At 41.5% G+C, this 16,766-nt stretch overlaps 1 protein-coding gene across 4 annotated transcripts in view; it reads left to right on the top strand.

Moving 5' to 3' along the window:
- Positions 1-16,766, top strand: part of ROR1 (receptor tyrosine kinase like orphan receptor 1) — a 420,883-nt gene that overhangs the window by 394,567 nt on the left and 9,550 nt on the right. For all 4 annotated transcript variants that reach the window (XM_054493632.2, XM_063654683.1, XM_063654677.1 and 1 more), the window contains one exon: positions 3,843-4,054. In XM_054493632.2, coding sequence (XP_054349607.1) covers positions 3,843-4,054 — 212 coding nt within the window. The remainder of the gene's footprint in view (positions 1-3,842; positions 4,055-16,766) is intronic.

Genomic DNA, 16,766 nt, shown 5'->3' with positions numbered 1-16,766 from the left:
AAGCACTGAAGGTAGACAGGCTTGCATTCCAACCCAGACTCTGCTACTTTGAAGCTTTGACAAGTTATTTTTCCTTTCTCGGTCTTAATTTCTCTGTGTGTAAAATCAAGATAACACCAATATGCCTTCCGGGTTAAAATGAGGAATACAAATGCTAGGACATCAAAAAGGACCTAGGCAGATATTAGTTTTCTAATTTTTCATTTGGAAGGCTCATTGTTCTATGGAATATTTTTATATAAGATTTTCAGAGCCAGCAGAGACTGAATCCCCTTCTGGCCAAATGCAGAGAGCTGTGTAGGGAAGGAAGCACTTTGTATGGAAGACTTACAATGGGCCTGAATGTGTTTCTGTCATGACCATGTATTGTTCTCCTTGATTATTTCACTTGGCAAAAAGACATTGGGCCCCTTGTGCTTGTTAGCATATCCTCAGTGTAATCAGAAGGAGCCAAGCTTGAATGTTTAAAGGATTCAGCTTCTTGAAGTTTGTTCTCCTGCAGACCTACAGGGGGATTTATCCCAGACCCTCGTTTACAATAGAAGACCTTCCATGAATAATCTGATAGGGCATGAATACAGAATAGACTCCTTTGTTTGCCAGACAGGTGAGGCCCTACTTTGTCTTGTTGCTAAAAATCTGGCCTGGAAAAATGACTAGCATTGCGTTAGTACTAAATTAGCCTCATTGCTTTTGTAATCATTACCCTCAAAATGATTTCACTGAAAAACCAAGAATAACAACAGAGACTTTACCCCACTAGGGTACTGAGAAATTTGAAAATGGTTTATAATGTTAATAATAACCATAACATCCAACAACTGTATGGCAATTTTCAATTATCCAAGTTTCTTTCATGAACATTATCTCATTTGATTCTCACGTGAACCAAATAAGATTGGTAGAGCAGATACCATTATTCCTGCTCTACCAATCTTATTTATGCCATTGAATAAATGCGGAAATGGAGATCAGAGAGGTTGTTTCTTGCTTAAGATTATCTAGCCCAGAACTTCCAGCCCAAAACTTTTACCTGTGAATCCCCCTCTAGTCTAAGGGTAAAGGGTAAACATTAAGTGGTAACTGGTACTAGAATAGATTTGTTGCTTACAGCAATTCTGTGAAGTAGGTATTACTCCCATTTTACAGATGAGTTTGCTTGGAGTGGCTAAGGGCCTACTGAAGGTCACGTGGATAATGAAAAAGGCATTATTCAGAGATTTGTGACTTGGTGCCCTGTGGCAGACCATCTTCTACTCAGGTGATTCCTTTCTGTCTATCTATAGGCATGTAGACACAATCATTACTGGTGCACCCAGCACTGACTACAATGGCCTCCAGTGATGCCTGGGTTATATATTTACCTGTAACAGTGTATAAAGCAGGGATTTTCTGTAATCCCAGCACTTTGGGAGGCCGAGGCAGGTGAATCACGAGGTCAAGAGATCGAGACCATCCTGGCCAACATGGTGAAACCCCGTCTCTACTAAAAATACAAAAATTAGCTGGGTGTGGTGGCACGTGCCTGTAGTCCCAGCTACTCAGGGGGCTGAGGCAGGTGAATCGCTTGAACCCGGGAGGCAGAGGTTGCAGTGAGCCGAGATCGCACCATTGCACTCCAGCCTGGTGACAGAGCGAGACTCCGTCTCAAAAAAAAAAAAAAGCAGGGATTTCAAAAGAATCACATTTGGCAAAGCTTCAGTGTTATTCCCTTCCTTTCAGATCACCCTCATCCTTCCTACCTCCATGAAACAAGAGGAACCCTACTATGAGAAAATAGGGGCAAAATTCTCCAATTATTGGCAGTGAAGTGTAGTAGCTAGAATGGTGGGCAAAAAGCAAGACCGACGATGGAATCCCAACTTTTGACTTACTAGCTGCATGTCCTTGGGCAACTTACTTAACCACTCTGTCTTCCAGCATCTTCACCTATAAAAATGAGGATAATAATAGCTAACATGATTTTGCACCAGTAGAAAATATTTGATAAATATTAAAATTGGGTTTTGTTTTGTTTTTTTGAGACAAGGTCTCACTCTGTCACCCAGGCTGGAGTGCAGTGGCGTAATCACAGCTCACTGCAGCCCCAACCTTCCGGGCTCAGGTAATCCTTCCGCCTCAGCCTCTCAAGTAGCCAGGACTACAGACATGCACCACCATGCCTGGCTAATTTTTTTAATGTTTTGTAGAGATGGAGTTTCGCCATGTTGCCTAGGCTGGTCTCAAATTCCTAGGCTCAAGCAATCTGCCTGCCTCGGCCTCCCAAAGTGCTGGGATTACAGGCATGACCCACTGCACCCAGCCTAAAATTCTTATTATTTTTATTCTACTCTGTAACCAGATTTAACCCCTCTCCAGACTCTTCTGAGGGCTAACTCACAGGGCACAGTCCCAAAACCAGGTTTTGGTATTCCTTTCGAATAACTGTTATGCCATATCTCACCTGCCAAACAGTTCCCAAACAAGGTGTGTACAAGTAAAAACTACATATGGTTTATTCTCATTTACATGTACTAGGGTAACTCATCATTTAAAGGACCTTTTGGGTCTTTTCATCACTCTCTTTATACTTCCAGTTTAGCATTTACAGGACATGTCATTATCTTTCTTCTATTTTCCTTACCAGACGATGAGCTCCTTAAGAGCAGAGGGCATGTCATACTTAATTTTATATTCCCAGTACCTACAATAGTGCCTGACATGCAGTAGCTTTTGTTTATTGACTTGCTGAATGAGTGGAAGGATAACTGAATGAATGCATGGTTAATTTTGTAAGGTAAATAATCTTCTCTGAATTTTGTGTCAATTTGAGTTTTCACACTTTGAGTTTTCTTAAAGATAGCTATCTTGGTTATCAGGGCATGTCCTTATGTAACCCCTGTAATTACTATCCCATAATTCTGTGTTTGTTTTACCAGTCAAATAATTCATTAATGACAATATATGCCTAAATATTTGGTTTCAATGGTCAGGCTCAAACTGATAAAAAGAAAAGTATGTCTCATGTTCTACACATATTATATTCTTTTCCAAGCAATGGGATATAAGATTTCAAAAACATACTTCAAAGTGTTAGCACTCATAATTATTGGGCTCATATGAAACCATTTAAGAATTCTGGGGTTTCAATAAAGTGTCAGATTATACAGTGCTGCCATGCTGGAAGGAATTATAGACATCATCCAAAATAGACACTTCACTTTTGCAGAGGTAAAAAATGAGGCCCAGAGACGTGAATATTTGTTCAAGGTCACACAGCTGATCAAAGATCAAACTGACCCTGACTTCAGGCCCCCATATTCTCAGGCCAGTGGCTTTTTGGACACTGGGACCAGGATTCCTTAGTAATGTTGATTCTGGAAGATGCAGGATTGGCCCCATAAGTCCAAACCAGCCAAGACAAGGTCATGATTTCTAGAACACATTCTTGTGGGGGCTGATCTGGGCTGGCAGCCAATGGAAGAAGAGCCCTGTGGTCCACATTAAGGCTCTTGGATGTATACAGTCCATTCACATGGCGTTTAACTTTTAAGGTGTTAGAGAAATGTGGGTCTGCCACTAAAGAGAGGCAACATCAGAGGGGGACCCACACACATACAAAGTCTTCATAATGTCCCTCTGCAGTTTTTAAACATTTGAACTTTAAACTTTTAAACTTCAATAAATTATGTTGAAAGTTTGATGGAAACAAATAGTAATAAGCAATGGGCTCCTTTTTTCTCACAGTGGATTTGTGTGTATAGAAGAATAGAAGAGGTGGTTCATTTTAAACTATGCAATGTAATATTATACATGTTACTTTGAAGAGTATAACTTTTGCTCTTTTTCATTTCTGCACCCAGATTCAAAGGATTCCAAGGAGAAGAATAAAATGGAAATCCTGTACATACTAGTGCCAAGTGTGGCCATTCCCCTGGCCATTGCTTTACTTTTCTTCTTCATTTGCGTCTGTCGAAATAACCAGAAGTCATCATCACCACCAGTCCAGAGACAACCAAAACACGTCAGAGGTCAAAATGTAGAGATGTCAATGCTGAATGCATATAAACCCAAGGTAATGTTAGCAGTACAGAGCTACATTTGTTCCATGGGCTTCAAGTTAAAGCACCATGTTATAACCCTCCCAAGCTTGGAAATCGAATGATATGGAATCAGAGTTTTATAAGTGCTAAGGTTCATTTTAACCAAATGCAAAGATGAACTACCTACCTCTATCTAAACCAAGATGCTTTCATCAGTATGTCTACTTCAGTGTTGGGCCAGCCATATCACTGCCTTGCCATAGAGTCGTTGGGCTAGAAGTGATCCCTAAGAAATCATCCTGGCCAGCCCGTCAGGACTCAGAATGTGAGCAATTTTTCAATATTTCAAAGAGGAAATTTCATACTTTTCCATCCAAATTGCAAGAGAGAACAAGATCCATCATTGTTCACAAACTTCACCGTCAAGAACCTTTTCGTTGCATAATGTGCAAATAGTTAAAACCACTGTACTATATACTTAAAAATGATTAAGATAGTAAATTTTGTTGTGTTTTTTACCACAATTTTTAAAAAGTCTTTTGTATGCCTAACTTACATCCCTTTTTCCTTGGCTTAAGTGTATTTTAAGGAAGTGTTGTCCTTCCAATAGTCTTTGAACGCTGTTTTATGATAACCAACCTTAGCCTTCCCCACTTGGAGCTAAATCAACCCCTTCCCTTTTGCTTTTCATCCACATCTTTCAACGTTTGAGTTGCTCGAGGTCCTGGCAAGGAACCCAGGGTCACTGGCCCTTACCTTAAATGAAGCCCCTGCACTGCATCTTGGAACTAAAATACAACAGAGCCTTTCTTTCAGGAAAGCCAGCACCACAATCCCAGGCCTCTCAGCAAAAAGATTTCATTTAAATAACTTAAGACTCTTGCATCTAACAGCCTGTTTTTTATTCTAATTATTCCAATTCCATAAGAACATTCATTCATTCATTCAACAAATATTTATCTTCCCTGTGGACTAGTATCTGTATTATTCTTTTGACCCTCATAAAGAGGAGAAGCATCACTTTTAATAAAATTTTAGGAAAAAAAAGTCTTCACACTCAAATTAACTAATCCTCTTATCTAATAAATGGAGTAGCGTAATTGGGCTGACACAGAGCCCTCATTTTTTTTTCTGCTTTACTGTTTAGATTTTTTTTATTTAAAAAGTCTTGAAAAGATTTTTGCTATTATAAAGTCATATTTATTAATAGGATTTGGAATTCCTTAAATGCTAAAAATTCAGTGTATATATTCTGTATTCAGCAAAACCACTGTTCTCTTGCTGAGTGTGAATTTTTATCATTTAAAAAAAAAAACAAAAACCTACAAATCTTGAAGACCGTAGAGTTCACACAGTAGCCCGGAGGGTGGGCAGAGGTAGGGATTCAACTCTTTTGACATCCCAGCTTCTAGCTAGCTGATTTACATATATTATAGCATTTTATATAATATCACATTTAATCCTTACTACTTAGTGCTACTGTAAAAGTAGTAAAAGCAAATGAATGGGGGTTAATATTGCTACACATTCACCTAGTTGACCTGGCAGATACTTTTACCTAGCTCATGACTTCAAGCTTCTAGTGTAAGAGTCATAGTTCCATGAGACTCTTTCCCTTTCATTTCTGTTGGTAAATGTTGAGAAGTCTTAGAAACACCAGAACTCTGGGTGGGGGAGAGACCTAGATCACTTTGGTTACAGCAGACGGCAGTTTGGTGCAGTAGCCACCATCCTGGAAAGATGTACTCCTCACTGCCAGGGCACGAACCATGGAAGAATCATTTCCATTTTTAGAAATTATCAATTTTGTGGGTTAGCCTTAATCTGCAATTTAATTCCGTTTTTAGTGGAGGTTTGTTTTGTATCACATGATGTCCAACAGAGATTCCAGAGAGCTTTGTGGCATAAATAGAAAAAAAGCTAATATATATATCGATGAATACAAACTGTCAAGAACAATACCAGGAGCTTTTACATCCGTTATCACACTTAATCCTCACAGCTATTATATAAGGCAGGTGTTATTATCACTATTGTACAACCAGGGTAATTGAGACACAAACAGACTAAGTAACTTGCCCAAGGTCCAAGAGATAGTTATTAGAAGCAACAAAATGTGAATACAGGATTTTTCACCTTTTCTAAATTGAGCCAGCCCTTGCTCTTGCAGAATCCGTGATAACTTTTCCACAGAACAGATCAAGTGGGGAAGGAGGAGGGAGGTTTAGGCAAGCAACTGAATGTGATCCCACTTGGTCAGTTTGTGCTGCAGAGTAACCACAGGCATTCTCCTGGCTTCTGACAAATCTTTAAGGGGCCTGCATGGCAGTCACTGAATGAATTAGCCCTAGCCCTGCCAGGGACATGTACAATTTGGCTAGAGCAATAATAGTTCCCCATCCTTCATGGTCAAAGAGACAAATGTAAAATATACTGGCATGAGTTTTCCCAGAGACTGGGTGAAGTAAACATTGTTTTCATAGTTTCTGGATCATTTCTGAGGTATGCCTTGCTAAATCTCCCAATGTCAAGATTTGTCCAATATGAGGCTTAGAGCTTAGCCTTAAACTCCTGAACCAGAGAAGTAGAAATGGCTTAAATATTTGAATGGGTTGGGGAGGGGAAAGGAAACAACAAAAACAAATGCTAACTTTTTTTTTCTTACACTTCTAAGGGACTTGACTCCGATCAAATTTGAGTTATTCAATTGTTTGTTTTGGTTCTTACTGAGTGCGTTTCCTGGAAAAAGCACAAAGGACTCTGTAAACCTTAAAGAAAATTCCTAAATGTAAACAGAAAATCTCTAAAACTGCTTTGGAAGGTCACTGACACATAAATATTACATGTACCTATAAAATCTAAAAGGAAAGGACACACATAAGAAAGAAAGAAAGAAAAAAAAGTCCTGAAAACAAACACTCCACCAGAGCAAAATCAAAGGAATATTTGGAGGCGAGGATGAAAAAGGAAGAAGGATAGAAGCCAGTCTGCCCTAGCCTTATTCTTTTTTCCCCTTGGCCAATTCAAAAGTCAGATACTCTAGGGTTCTTATTTATCCAAATGAATGTGCCCTTCAGGGTTTAAACTCTCTGCTTCCATCTCTCTTCACTTGCTGAGCTGCTAAAATTCTCCTGAGTGTTTGGATTGAGAAGAAGAGGCTCCTGTGGGAGATTAGAAACTGATACCCTTGAGAGAGCACAATAGGGGGCTGCCGACAGGCCTGGCTTGGGTCCCCAGAGAGGTAGGACGATGCAGTTGGAAGTAAAAGCTTTTGATGAGCCATGAGTTTCCTTCTGATCTGTGGGCAAAGGAAGCCAGTGGACCAGGGAGGCACCTTAACGCCGAACAGTCAGGAAAGTGGAGATGCCCTGGCTCCCATGCCAACTGCTCTGTGACTCTGAGAAGTCATCTAGCCTTTTGCAGTTCAATTTTCTCAGCTGTTCAGGGGAAGAAGTAGACTGCATTCAAGTAGAAGACTGTTTATTTTCCTGTTATTTTGTTTAGCCAAGGATTTGAAGCCATTCAATCCTCTAATGAGTACTGTAGTGATGCCTAAACTAAGCAGGATTTTTCTATATTGCATTACAAATTTTACAATCTGAGTGAGGTTGTTTTTTCTTCTTTTAGTACTGCAGAAATTGAACCTTCTCAGAGGAGCCTGGAAACTCTAAATTCCTTCTCTGTTTCTTTTCCTTTGCTTCTCCTTCCCTTGCCCCTACATCACCTGCCAGGTATGACTCTGGAAAACAGCATTCTGTAAGCTTGCTTGGGTAAGGGAGAGAAGCTGTGGTATGTGCTACTGTGAGAGCAGGGAGGGGGCAGAGTCTCCCCTTCAAGAACAGGATGGGTCCCATTCAGCCTAGGCCTCCTGGCTCCTCACCTACCTGGAGGTTAGGCAGACAGAGAGGTTAAAAGATGGAGGAGTCTGAGGGGCATGGTTGCTCACACCCGTAATCTCAGCATTTGAGGAAACCAAGGTGGACAGATCGCTTGAGCCCAGGAGTTCAAGACCAGCCTGGGCAACATGGGGAAACCCCATCTCTACAAACACACACACACACACACACACACACACACAATTAGCCAGGCATGGTGGTGCATCCCTGTACTCGGAGCTACTCGGGAGGCTGAGGTGGGAGGATTACTTGAGCCTGGGAATTTGAGGCTGCAGTGAGCTAAGATCATGCCACTGCACTCCAGCCTAGGCAACAGAGTGAGACTCATCTCAAAAAAAGAAAAAAAGATGGAGGAGTCTGAGAATGGGGGCGAGGAAGAGTCAAGGCAGGCCAGGGGTGTGAGATGCAGCCAAAGCCTGGATAGCCCCCATGAGTCAAACTCCTGCAGCTCCTGGCTGATGTAAGGAACATCGCAGGGGAAAGAAAGCAGGACTGGCCCAGCTTTCCAAAGCTGATGGCTGTGTTTTACTTCTCAGTTTACCCTCATCTCTTGCCAGCTTCTCTGCTTTTTCACTTCCAGACAATTCATCTCTCCGTTTTCCTTTCCAGCCAAAGTAGTTGCTGAATATACTGAAATTTGATTACATTCTCTGGCCCTGTCCCTTTTGCCAGCAACACGCTTCCATCTAAAAGCCCTGCTGGAGTCTGGCTACCCTTTTTAATTTGCTGTTCTTACCAAATGTCACCACACTTCATGCTAAAATATCCTCAATAACTTTTCCACTCACTCCTTAAAGCTATTGTCTCCCAACACTTCTGAGCTCACCATTCTGTTAACATGGGCCTCTTGGGAATCACCAGTGATGTTATTTAATCCAGTGACCTTTGCCAAATCTTCCTCCCCTTTAATTTCTCTGGAGCCTTTGATATTCTTAACCACCATCCTGAAATATTTTTTTTTCCCCTTGACTTTCCTCCTATCTCCTTCCCACACTTCCTGCACTAGTTCTTTTAATTCCCTTAATGGGAGCATCCTCTGACATTCTTTTCCTCTCTCATTCTCTTAAGCTGATTTCATCCTCCGGCATTGCTCTAGCTCCCCCTTGAGTGTAATGATTTCCCAACCTGGAAGGCCCAGTTTCAAGTTATAATAAAATTCTTGCCACCAAAATCCTGCCACCCAAAAGTCCATACTATCGGGGCCTAGCTTACCTTTCCAGCCACGCTTTTCTCTTAGTTTATTTCTGGAAAGTAGTCTGATACACTTCAAAGAGCAAGAGTGTAGAGACAAAGAGATATGATTACAAATCTTGGCTCTGCTGTCAACTGGCCACAGATCTTAAGCAAATAACTAACTTCTCTGAACCTTTTATTTTCTCATCCATAAAGCAAGGATAAGAATAGTACTTAAAAGGGATATTTTTTACACTTTGAGATAGCGTGTCTGGCACCTCACAGGTACTTAATAGCTAGAAATTACTATTATTGTTATAACTGATGAGTACAGATCTTTTTTTTAACTTTTAAGTTAAGGGATACAAGTGCAGGTTTGTTATGTAGGTAAACTTGTGTCGTGGGGGTTTATTGTACAGATTATTTCATCACCCAGGTATTAAGCCCAGTAGTCATTAGTTATTTTTGCTGATCCTCTCCCTCCTCCCAAGCTCCACCCTCTGAAAGGCCCCAGGGTGTGTTGTTCCCCTCTGTGTGTCTATGAGAACAAACTTTTGCTCTCACTTAAAAGTGAGAACATGCAGTACTTGGTTTTCTGTTCCTGTGTTACTTTGCTAAGGATAATGGTCTCCAGCTCCATCCATGTCCCTGCAAAGGATGTGATCTTATTCTTTTTTATGTCCACATAGTATTCCATGGAGTATATTGTATGTACCATATTTTCTTTATCCAGTCTATCATTGATGGGCCTTTAGGTTGATTCCATGTCTTTGCTGTTGTGAATAGTGCTGCAGTGAACATGCATGTGCATGTGTCCTTATAATAAAATGAGTTATATTCCTTTGGGTATATACCCAGGATTTAAATTGCTAGGTCAAATGGTATTTCTGTCTTTAGGTCTTTTAGGTCTTCCACAATGGCTGAACTAATTTACACTCCCATCAACAGTGTATAAGTATTCCTTTTTCTCTGCAACCTCGCCAGAATCTGTTGTTTTTTGACCTTTTAATAATGGCCATTCTGACTGGTGTGAGATGGTATCTCATTGTGGTTTTGATTTGCATTTCTCTAATAATCAGTGATGTTGAGCTTTTTTTCATATGTTTGTTGGCCACACGTATGTCTTCTTTTGAAAAGTGTCTGTTCATGTCCTTTCTATGGGGTTGTTTTTCTTTAAGTTCCTTAGAAATGCTGGATATAAGACTTTTGCCGGATGCATAGTTTGCAAAGTTTTTCTCCCATTCTGTATGTTGTGTTACTCTGTTGATAGTTTCTTTTGCTGTGCAGAAACTCTTTAGTTTAATTAGATCCCATTTATCAATTTTTGCTCTTGTTTTGATTGCTTTTGGTGTCTTCGTCATGAAATCTTTGCCTGTGCCTGTATCCTGAATGGTGCCTATGTTGTCTTCCAGGATTTTTATAATTTCAGGCTTTACTTTTTTTTTTTTTTTTTTTTTTAGATGGAGTCTTGCTTTGTCACCCAGACTGAAGTGCAGTTGTGTGGTCTCAGCTCACTGCAACCTCCACCTCCTGGGTTTAAGCAATTCTCATGCCTCAGCCTCCTGAGTAGCTGGGACTACAGGCATGTACCACCACACGTGGCTAATTTTTGTCTTTCTTCACAGAGATGAGGTTTCACCATATTTCCCAGGCTGGTCTCAAACTCCTGGCCTCAACTGATTCACCTGCCTTGGCCTCCCAAAGTGTTGGGATTACAGGCATGAGCCACTAGGGTTTTACATTTAAGTCTTTAATCCATCTTGAATTAATTTTTGTATATGGTATAAGGAAAGGGTCCAGTTTCAATCTTCTGCATATAGCTAGCCATTTATCCCAGCACCATTTATTTTACTAGGGAATCCTTTCCCCATTGCTTGCTTTTGTCAGGTTTGTTAAAGATCAGGTAGTTGTAGGTGTGCAATCTAATTTCTGAGTTCTCTATTCTGTTCTATTGGTCTCTGTGTCTGTTTCTGCACCAGTACCATGCTCTTTTGGTTACTGTAGCCCTGTAGTATAGTTTGAAGTCAGCTAGTATGATGCCTCCAGCTTTGTTCTTTTTTCTTGGCTATTTGGGCTCTTTTTTAGTTCCATATGAATTTTTAAATAGTTTTCTCTAGTTCTGTGAAGAATATCAATGGTAGTTGAATAGGAATAGCATTTAATCTGTAAATTGCTTTGGGCAGTATGGTATTAATTCTTCCATACTATGATATTGATTCTTCCAATCTATGAGCATGGAATGTTTTTTCATTTGTTTGTGTCATCTCTGATTTCTTTGAGCAGTGTTTTGACTACAGATCTTTTAATGAAGCAAATGCTGTGCAAACATAGATTAATGAAGCAAATGCTGTGCAGACATAGGATACTGTGGGCTGGGGAGGAAGCTATAGGATCCGGCAATGCACAGCAGTAACTGGGGTGAGGACACAGGCAAGAGAATCCCAGCAAAGATTATAGAGGTAGCTCTTTGGACAGCTCTTGTATTCCTTGTGTCCATCCTGTCAGCATACATGCTCCTGCCCCACACCCTGCTCACATCCTGGATAAAATCCATCAGGGTGGAGAAGGTCTGATAGTGAGGGCTGGGAGGCTGCCCAGTACATAACCTCAGCTTAAACCAATGTCTATAGAAACTCTACTTCTGGGAAAAACAAGTCCTATAAATGACTATATTACAAATTGGCATCATAAACAGACTAAAGTACTTCAGTATCTCAATAGAATCTTTGTAATAACCCTATGAAGTAGGTACTAATTTAAGTCTGATTTTTAGGATGAGAAAACTGAGGCTTCAGATTCAGAGTTGGCCCAAAGTCACAAATTATTAAGTGACAGAGCCAAACTTGAACCCAGGTCCGCTCAGGTGCAGAGCCCAGTGCTTTTCTATTTGCCTCTACTGCCTTTATTTTCAGGCTGACTGAAACATATGAGCCCAAGTTATGAGCACGTGATGGCTCAAGCTGACATTAAAATTACTGGCATCTGTTCTGTCTATTTTCAGGCAGAATAGAACCTCTCCCATTGGCGTTATAAAGTAACTCAACCACAGAATCAACCTTGCTCACCACCAAACACTCAAGCTAACTATCAGAAAGTTACGTTATAGAGAAAAGAAATGCTTCTGAAGTTAAATCACTTCCAGAGAAATGCAGCTGAACTCCAAGCAAATGTGGCAAAATATTGGTTGAAACTCCCTCTAGAACTTGATTGCATAAGCCAGAAGGCACTTAATCCAGCTGTAGTCTTTGAAAATGTCCATAACCTCCCAAAACAAAATGGCTGTGGCCTCTAAGCTTTTAAAATGTAATCATTTCCATTTATGAGTAGAGTCAATTGTTTCATAATTCTAACAATGTTTACCTAAGAACCAGTAAAATGCACAAGAAAGGAAAATAGGTTTTGGAGTCAAGCAGATCCACGTCAACAGCCAACTCCAGATACTAAGAAATCTTACATCTATATACTCTCCAGGGCTCTCATACTCAATTCAGGCGAAGGTTGCCATGGACAGGTTTTGTTCATCTATCCCAGTCAACTAGCAGAGACAACTGAGCATCAACGGAGTGAGGTCTAACTCAAAAACCAGAGAACTCTTATACCTTGAGCATTTCACTTTTGCATCAATGGTCCTCATGCTTTTAAAATGTAGAGTCCTTTGAGGATCAGATGGAAAGTCTGCCTCCTCTTCCCAGAAAGCTCTGCAACTTTGGTGTCAGACATACTTGGATTTGAATCTTGGCATCACCACTTAATAGTTGTGCTTCTTTAGGCAAGCTGCTTAACCACTGAATGCCTTATGTCCTTATCCATAAAATGGGGGCAGTCGTAATATGAATCTCACAGGATTGTGATGAGGATTAAATGGGTTGATGCATTAAGCACTTTATGTCAGAGAGCAAACAAGGGAGTGTAGTGTGGTCATTAGCAAGGCAGGCTCTGGTGTCTGAATTGACCACCTACCAGCTGTGAGACCACTTAACTGACCTGTTCTTCGGTTTTTCCATCTGTAAAATAGGTGTGAGTCATAGTTACCAATCTCATGGGGTTAGTGTGAGGATGAAAGGAGCTAATATGTGTAAAGTACTTACAGCCTAACATATAAGCATTCAAAAAATCATAGCCATTATTAGGATCTCAGTGTCTGGCACATGGCAGATATTTAATAAATGGTAGGTATTGTTAAATTCAGATTACAGATATCTAGGATAGGAGCCATGTCTTCTCTCTTCATGGTTCTTTCATGGTCCCTCATATAGTAGTCTGTAGGTATATTTTTCAGTATATTGTATATACAGTATCAGTTGACTGACTGATGCAACTAGCTATTAAAATATATCCTAAATGATTGGCTGTAATTGAAACTAAAGGAAACTGGTGATATGGCCCAAGCTATAGAGAGACTTATATTTCAAAGTTTTGAAATATAAGTCTCACTAAGACAGTAGTCATGTAGTATGTAAACCTAATAAATGCTGGTTAATGGTTCATATATTTTTCTCTACCTGATATTTCCAAAGCATCTTTTCAAGCAAGAGTATTGTTTTCTCTCAGTTGGATAAGTTTGAATTGCCCAACTAGGTTCATCAGACACATTGTGGTCATTCATCATGCAGAGAGAAGGGACCCAGATCACTAAGGAATTGACTGATCCAGAAAACTACATCCATTTATTCCAGGGGCTCTCAAAGTGAGGCCTGTAGGCCAGCAGGAGTCTCCTCAACTGAGAACTGTCAGAAATGGACAATCTTAGACCCACATAGGAACTCTTGAGGTGGAGCCCAGCAATGCCTGCTCTGATGTAGACTATGCTGGTCGGTACTTGAGATTCAGGAAGCAGATCAGCCCATAGGGAATACCAATCTCAGAGAAAACTGTGCTTCCAAAGAGAAAAAGGACCTGGGATAGCCCTCCTATTACCAAAAATACTCCTCTAATTTCAATAGGGCCAGGATCTGCTCATCATTACTCTGATGGGGTGTATTAGTCTGTTTGAACACTGCTGATAAAGACATACCTGAGAATGGAAAGAAAAAGAGTTTTAATTGACTTACAGTTCCACATGGCTGGGGAGGCCTCACAATCATGGCGGAAGGCAAGGAGGACCAAGTCACATCTTATGTGGATGGCAGCAGGCAAAGAGAGAGCTTGTGCAGGGAAACTCCCCCTTTTAGAACCATCAGATCTCATGAGACTTATTCACTATCACGAGAAGAGCATGGGAAAGACCTGCCCCCATGATTCGATAACCTCCCACTGGGTGCCTCCCACACCATATGGGAATTCAAGATGAGATTTGGGTGGGGACACTGCCAAACCATATCATTCGACCCCTGGTCCCTTTCAAATCTCATTTCCTTACATTTCAAAACCAATCATCCCCTCCCAAAAGTCTCCCAAAGTCTCAACTCATTTCAGCATTAACTCAGAAGTCCACAGTCCAAAGTCCCATCCAAGACAAGGCAAGTCCCTTCTGCCTATGAGCCTGTAAAATCAAAAGCAAGTTAGTTACTTCCCAGATACAATGGGGGTACAGGCATTGGGTAAATACAGCCATTCCAAATGGGAGAAATTGGCCAAAAAACAAAGGGGCTACAGGCCCCATGCAAGTCCAAAATCCAGCAGGGCAGTCAAATCTTAAAGCTCCAAAATGATCTCCTTTGACTCCATGTCTCACATCCAGGTGACTCTGATGCAAGCAGTGCATCAGACACCTCTGCCCCTGTGGCTTTGCAGGGTAGAGTCCCTCTCCTGGCTGCTTTCCTGGGCTGGCATTGAGTGTCTGGGACTTTTCCAGGCTCACAGTGCAAGCTGTTGGTGGGTCTACCATTCTGGGGTCTGAAGGACAGTGGCTCTCTTCTCACAGGTCCACTAGGCAGTGCCCCATTAGGGACCTGGTATGGAGGCTCCAACCCCACATTTCCCTTCTACACTGCCCTAGCAGAGGTTCTCCATGAGGGCCTCACCCCTGCAGCAAACTTCTGCCTGGGCATCCAGGCATTTCCATACATCCTCTGAAATCTAGGTGGAGATTCCCAAACCTCAATTCTTGACTTCTGTGCACCTGCAGGCTCAACACCACATGGAAGCTGCCAAGCCTTGGGACCTCCAACCTCTGAAGCCACAGCACAAGCTGTACCTTGACCCCTTTTAGTCATAGCTGGAGTGGCTGGGATGCAGGGCACTAAGTACCTAGACTGCACACAGCAGAGGGACCCTGGGCCCAGCCCACAAAACCATTTTTCTCTTCCTAAACCTCTGGGTGATGGGAGGGGCTGCTATGAAGACCTCTGACATGCCTTGGAGACATTTTCCCCATTATCTTGGTGATTAACATTTGGCTTCTCATTACTTATGCAAATTTCTGCAGCCAGCTTGAATTTCTCCTCAGAAAATGGGATTTTATTTTCTATCGCATTGTCAGGCTGCAAATATTCCAAGCTTTTGTGCTGTTTTCCTTTTAAAACTGAATGCCTTTAACAGCACCCAAATCACCTCTTGAATGCTTTGCTGCTTAGAAATTTCTTCCGCCAGATACCCTAAATCATCTCTCTCAAGTTCAAAGTTCCACAAATCTCTAGGGCAGGGGAAAAATGCCGCCAGTCTCTTTGCTAAAACATGTCAAGAGTCACCTCTGCTTCAGTTCCCAACAAGTTCCTCATCTCCATCTGAGACCACCTAAGCCTGGATTTCATTGTCCTTATCATTATCAGCATTTTGGTCAAAGCCATTCAACAAGTCTCCAGGGAGTTCCAAACTTTCCCGCATTTTCCTGTCTTCTTCTAAGCCCTCCAAACTGTTCCAACCTCTGCCTGTTACCCAGTTCCAAAGTCACTTCCACATTTTCGGTTATCTTTTCAGCAGCGCCCCACTCTACTGGTACCAATTTACAATATTACTCCATTTTCACACTGCTGATAAGGACACACCTGAGACTGGGAAGAAAAAGAGGCTCAATGGACTTACAGTTCCACATGGCTGGGGGCGCCTCATAATCATGACGGAATGCAAGGAGGAGCAAGTCACATCTTACGTGGATGGCAGCAGGCACAGAGAGAGCTTGTGCAGGGAAACTCCCCCTTATAGAACCATCAGATCTCGTGAGACTTAGTCACTATCACAAGAACAGCATGGGAAAGATCTGCCCCCTGACTCAATTACCTCCCACCAGGTCCCTCCCACAACATGTGGGAATTCAAGATGAGATGTGAGTGGGGACACAGCCAAACCATATCATGAGGCAAGCACAAATGCCATGTGAAACCTGCTATTCTTCTGTAGACACTTGTGTCCAGCTAGAATCAGCTTCAAAAGAATAGCATAGATTTGAAAAAGGACAGCAGTCAGTCTTGGGACATTAGAACATGGGGAATTAACTGGCCTTGAGTGAAAGGGACCACAGGGGGAGGTTTGGAGCTGACTTGTGAATATGGGTCCTGTTTCAGCACCTACTGTTGTTAAAGCCCCGTTTCTGTCCCAGAGAACCACCCTGGGCTCGATTTCCTGCACCCTAATGTAGCTCTGTTTTTTTATCTGTGTGTCTACTTCAAGTTAGACTCAAAAGTAGAGCAATTATATGACATTATGTTCAAGGCAAAAAGTGACAGAGCAGGCTTCATGTTGCATACAAATGTTGGCGGCCATCACAAAATCCTCACCTCATATCCTATGGTAATCA

Source organism: Pongo pygmaeus, chromosome 1 (assembly GCF_028885625.2).
Source record: "Pongo pygmaeus isolate AG05252 chromosome 1, NHGRI_mPonPyg2-v2.0_pri, whole genome shotgun sequence".
NCBI classification, from domain to species: Eukaryota; Metazoa; Chordata; class Mammalia; order Primates; family Hominidae; genus Pongo; species Pongo pygmaeus.
The sequence above is the reverse complement of the archived record's forward strand: the minus strand, read 5'-3'. Positions and strand labels throughout refer to the sequence as shown.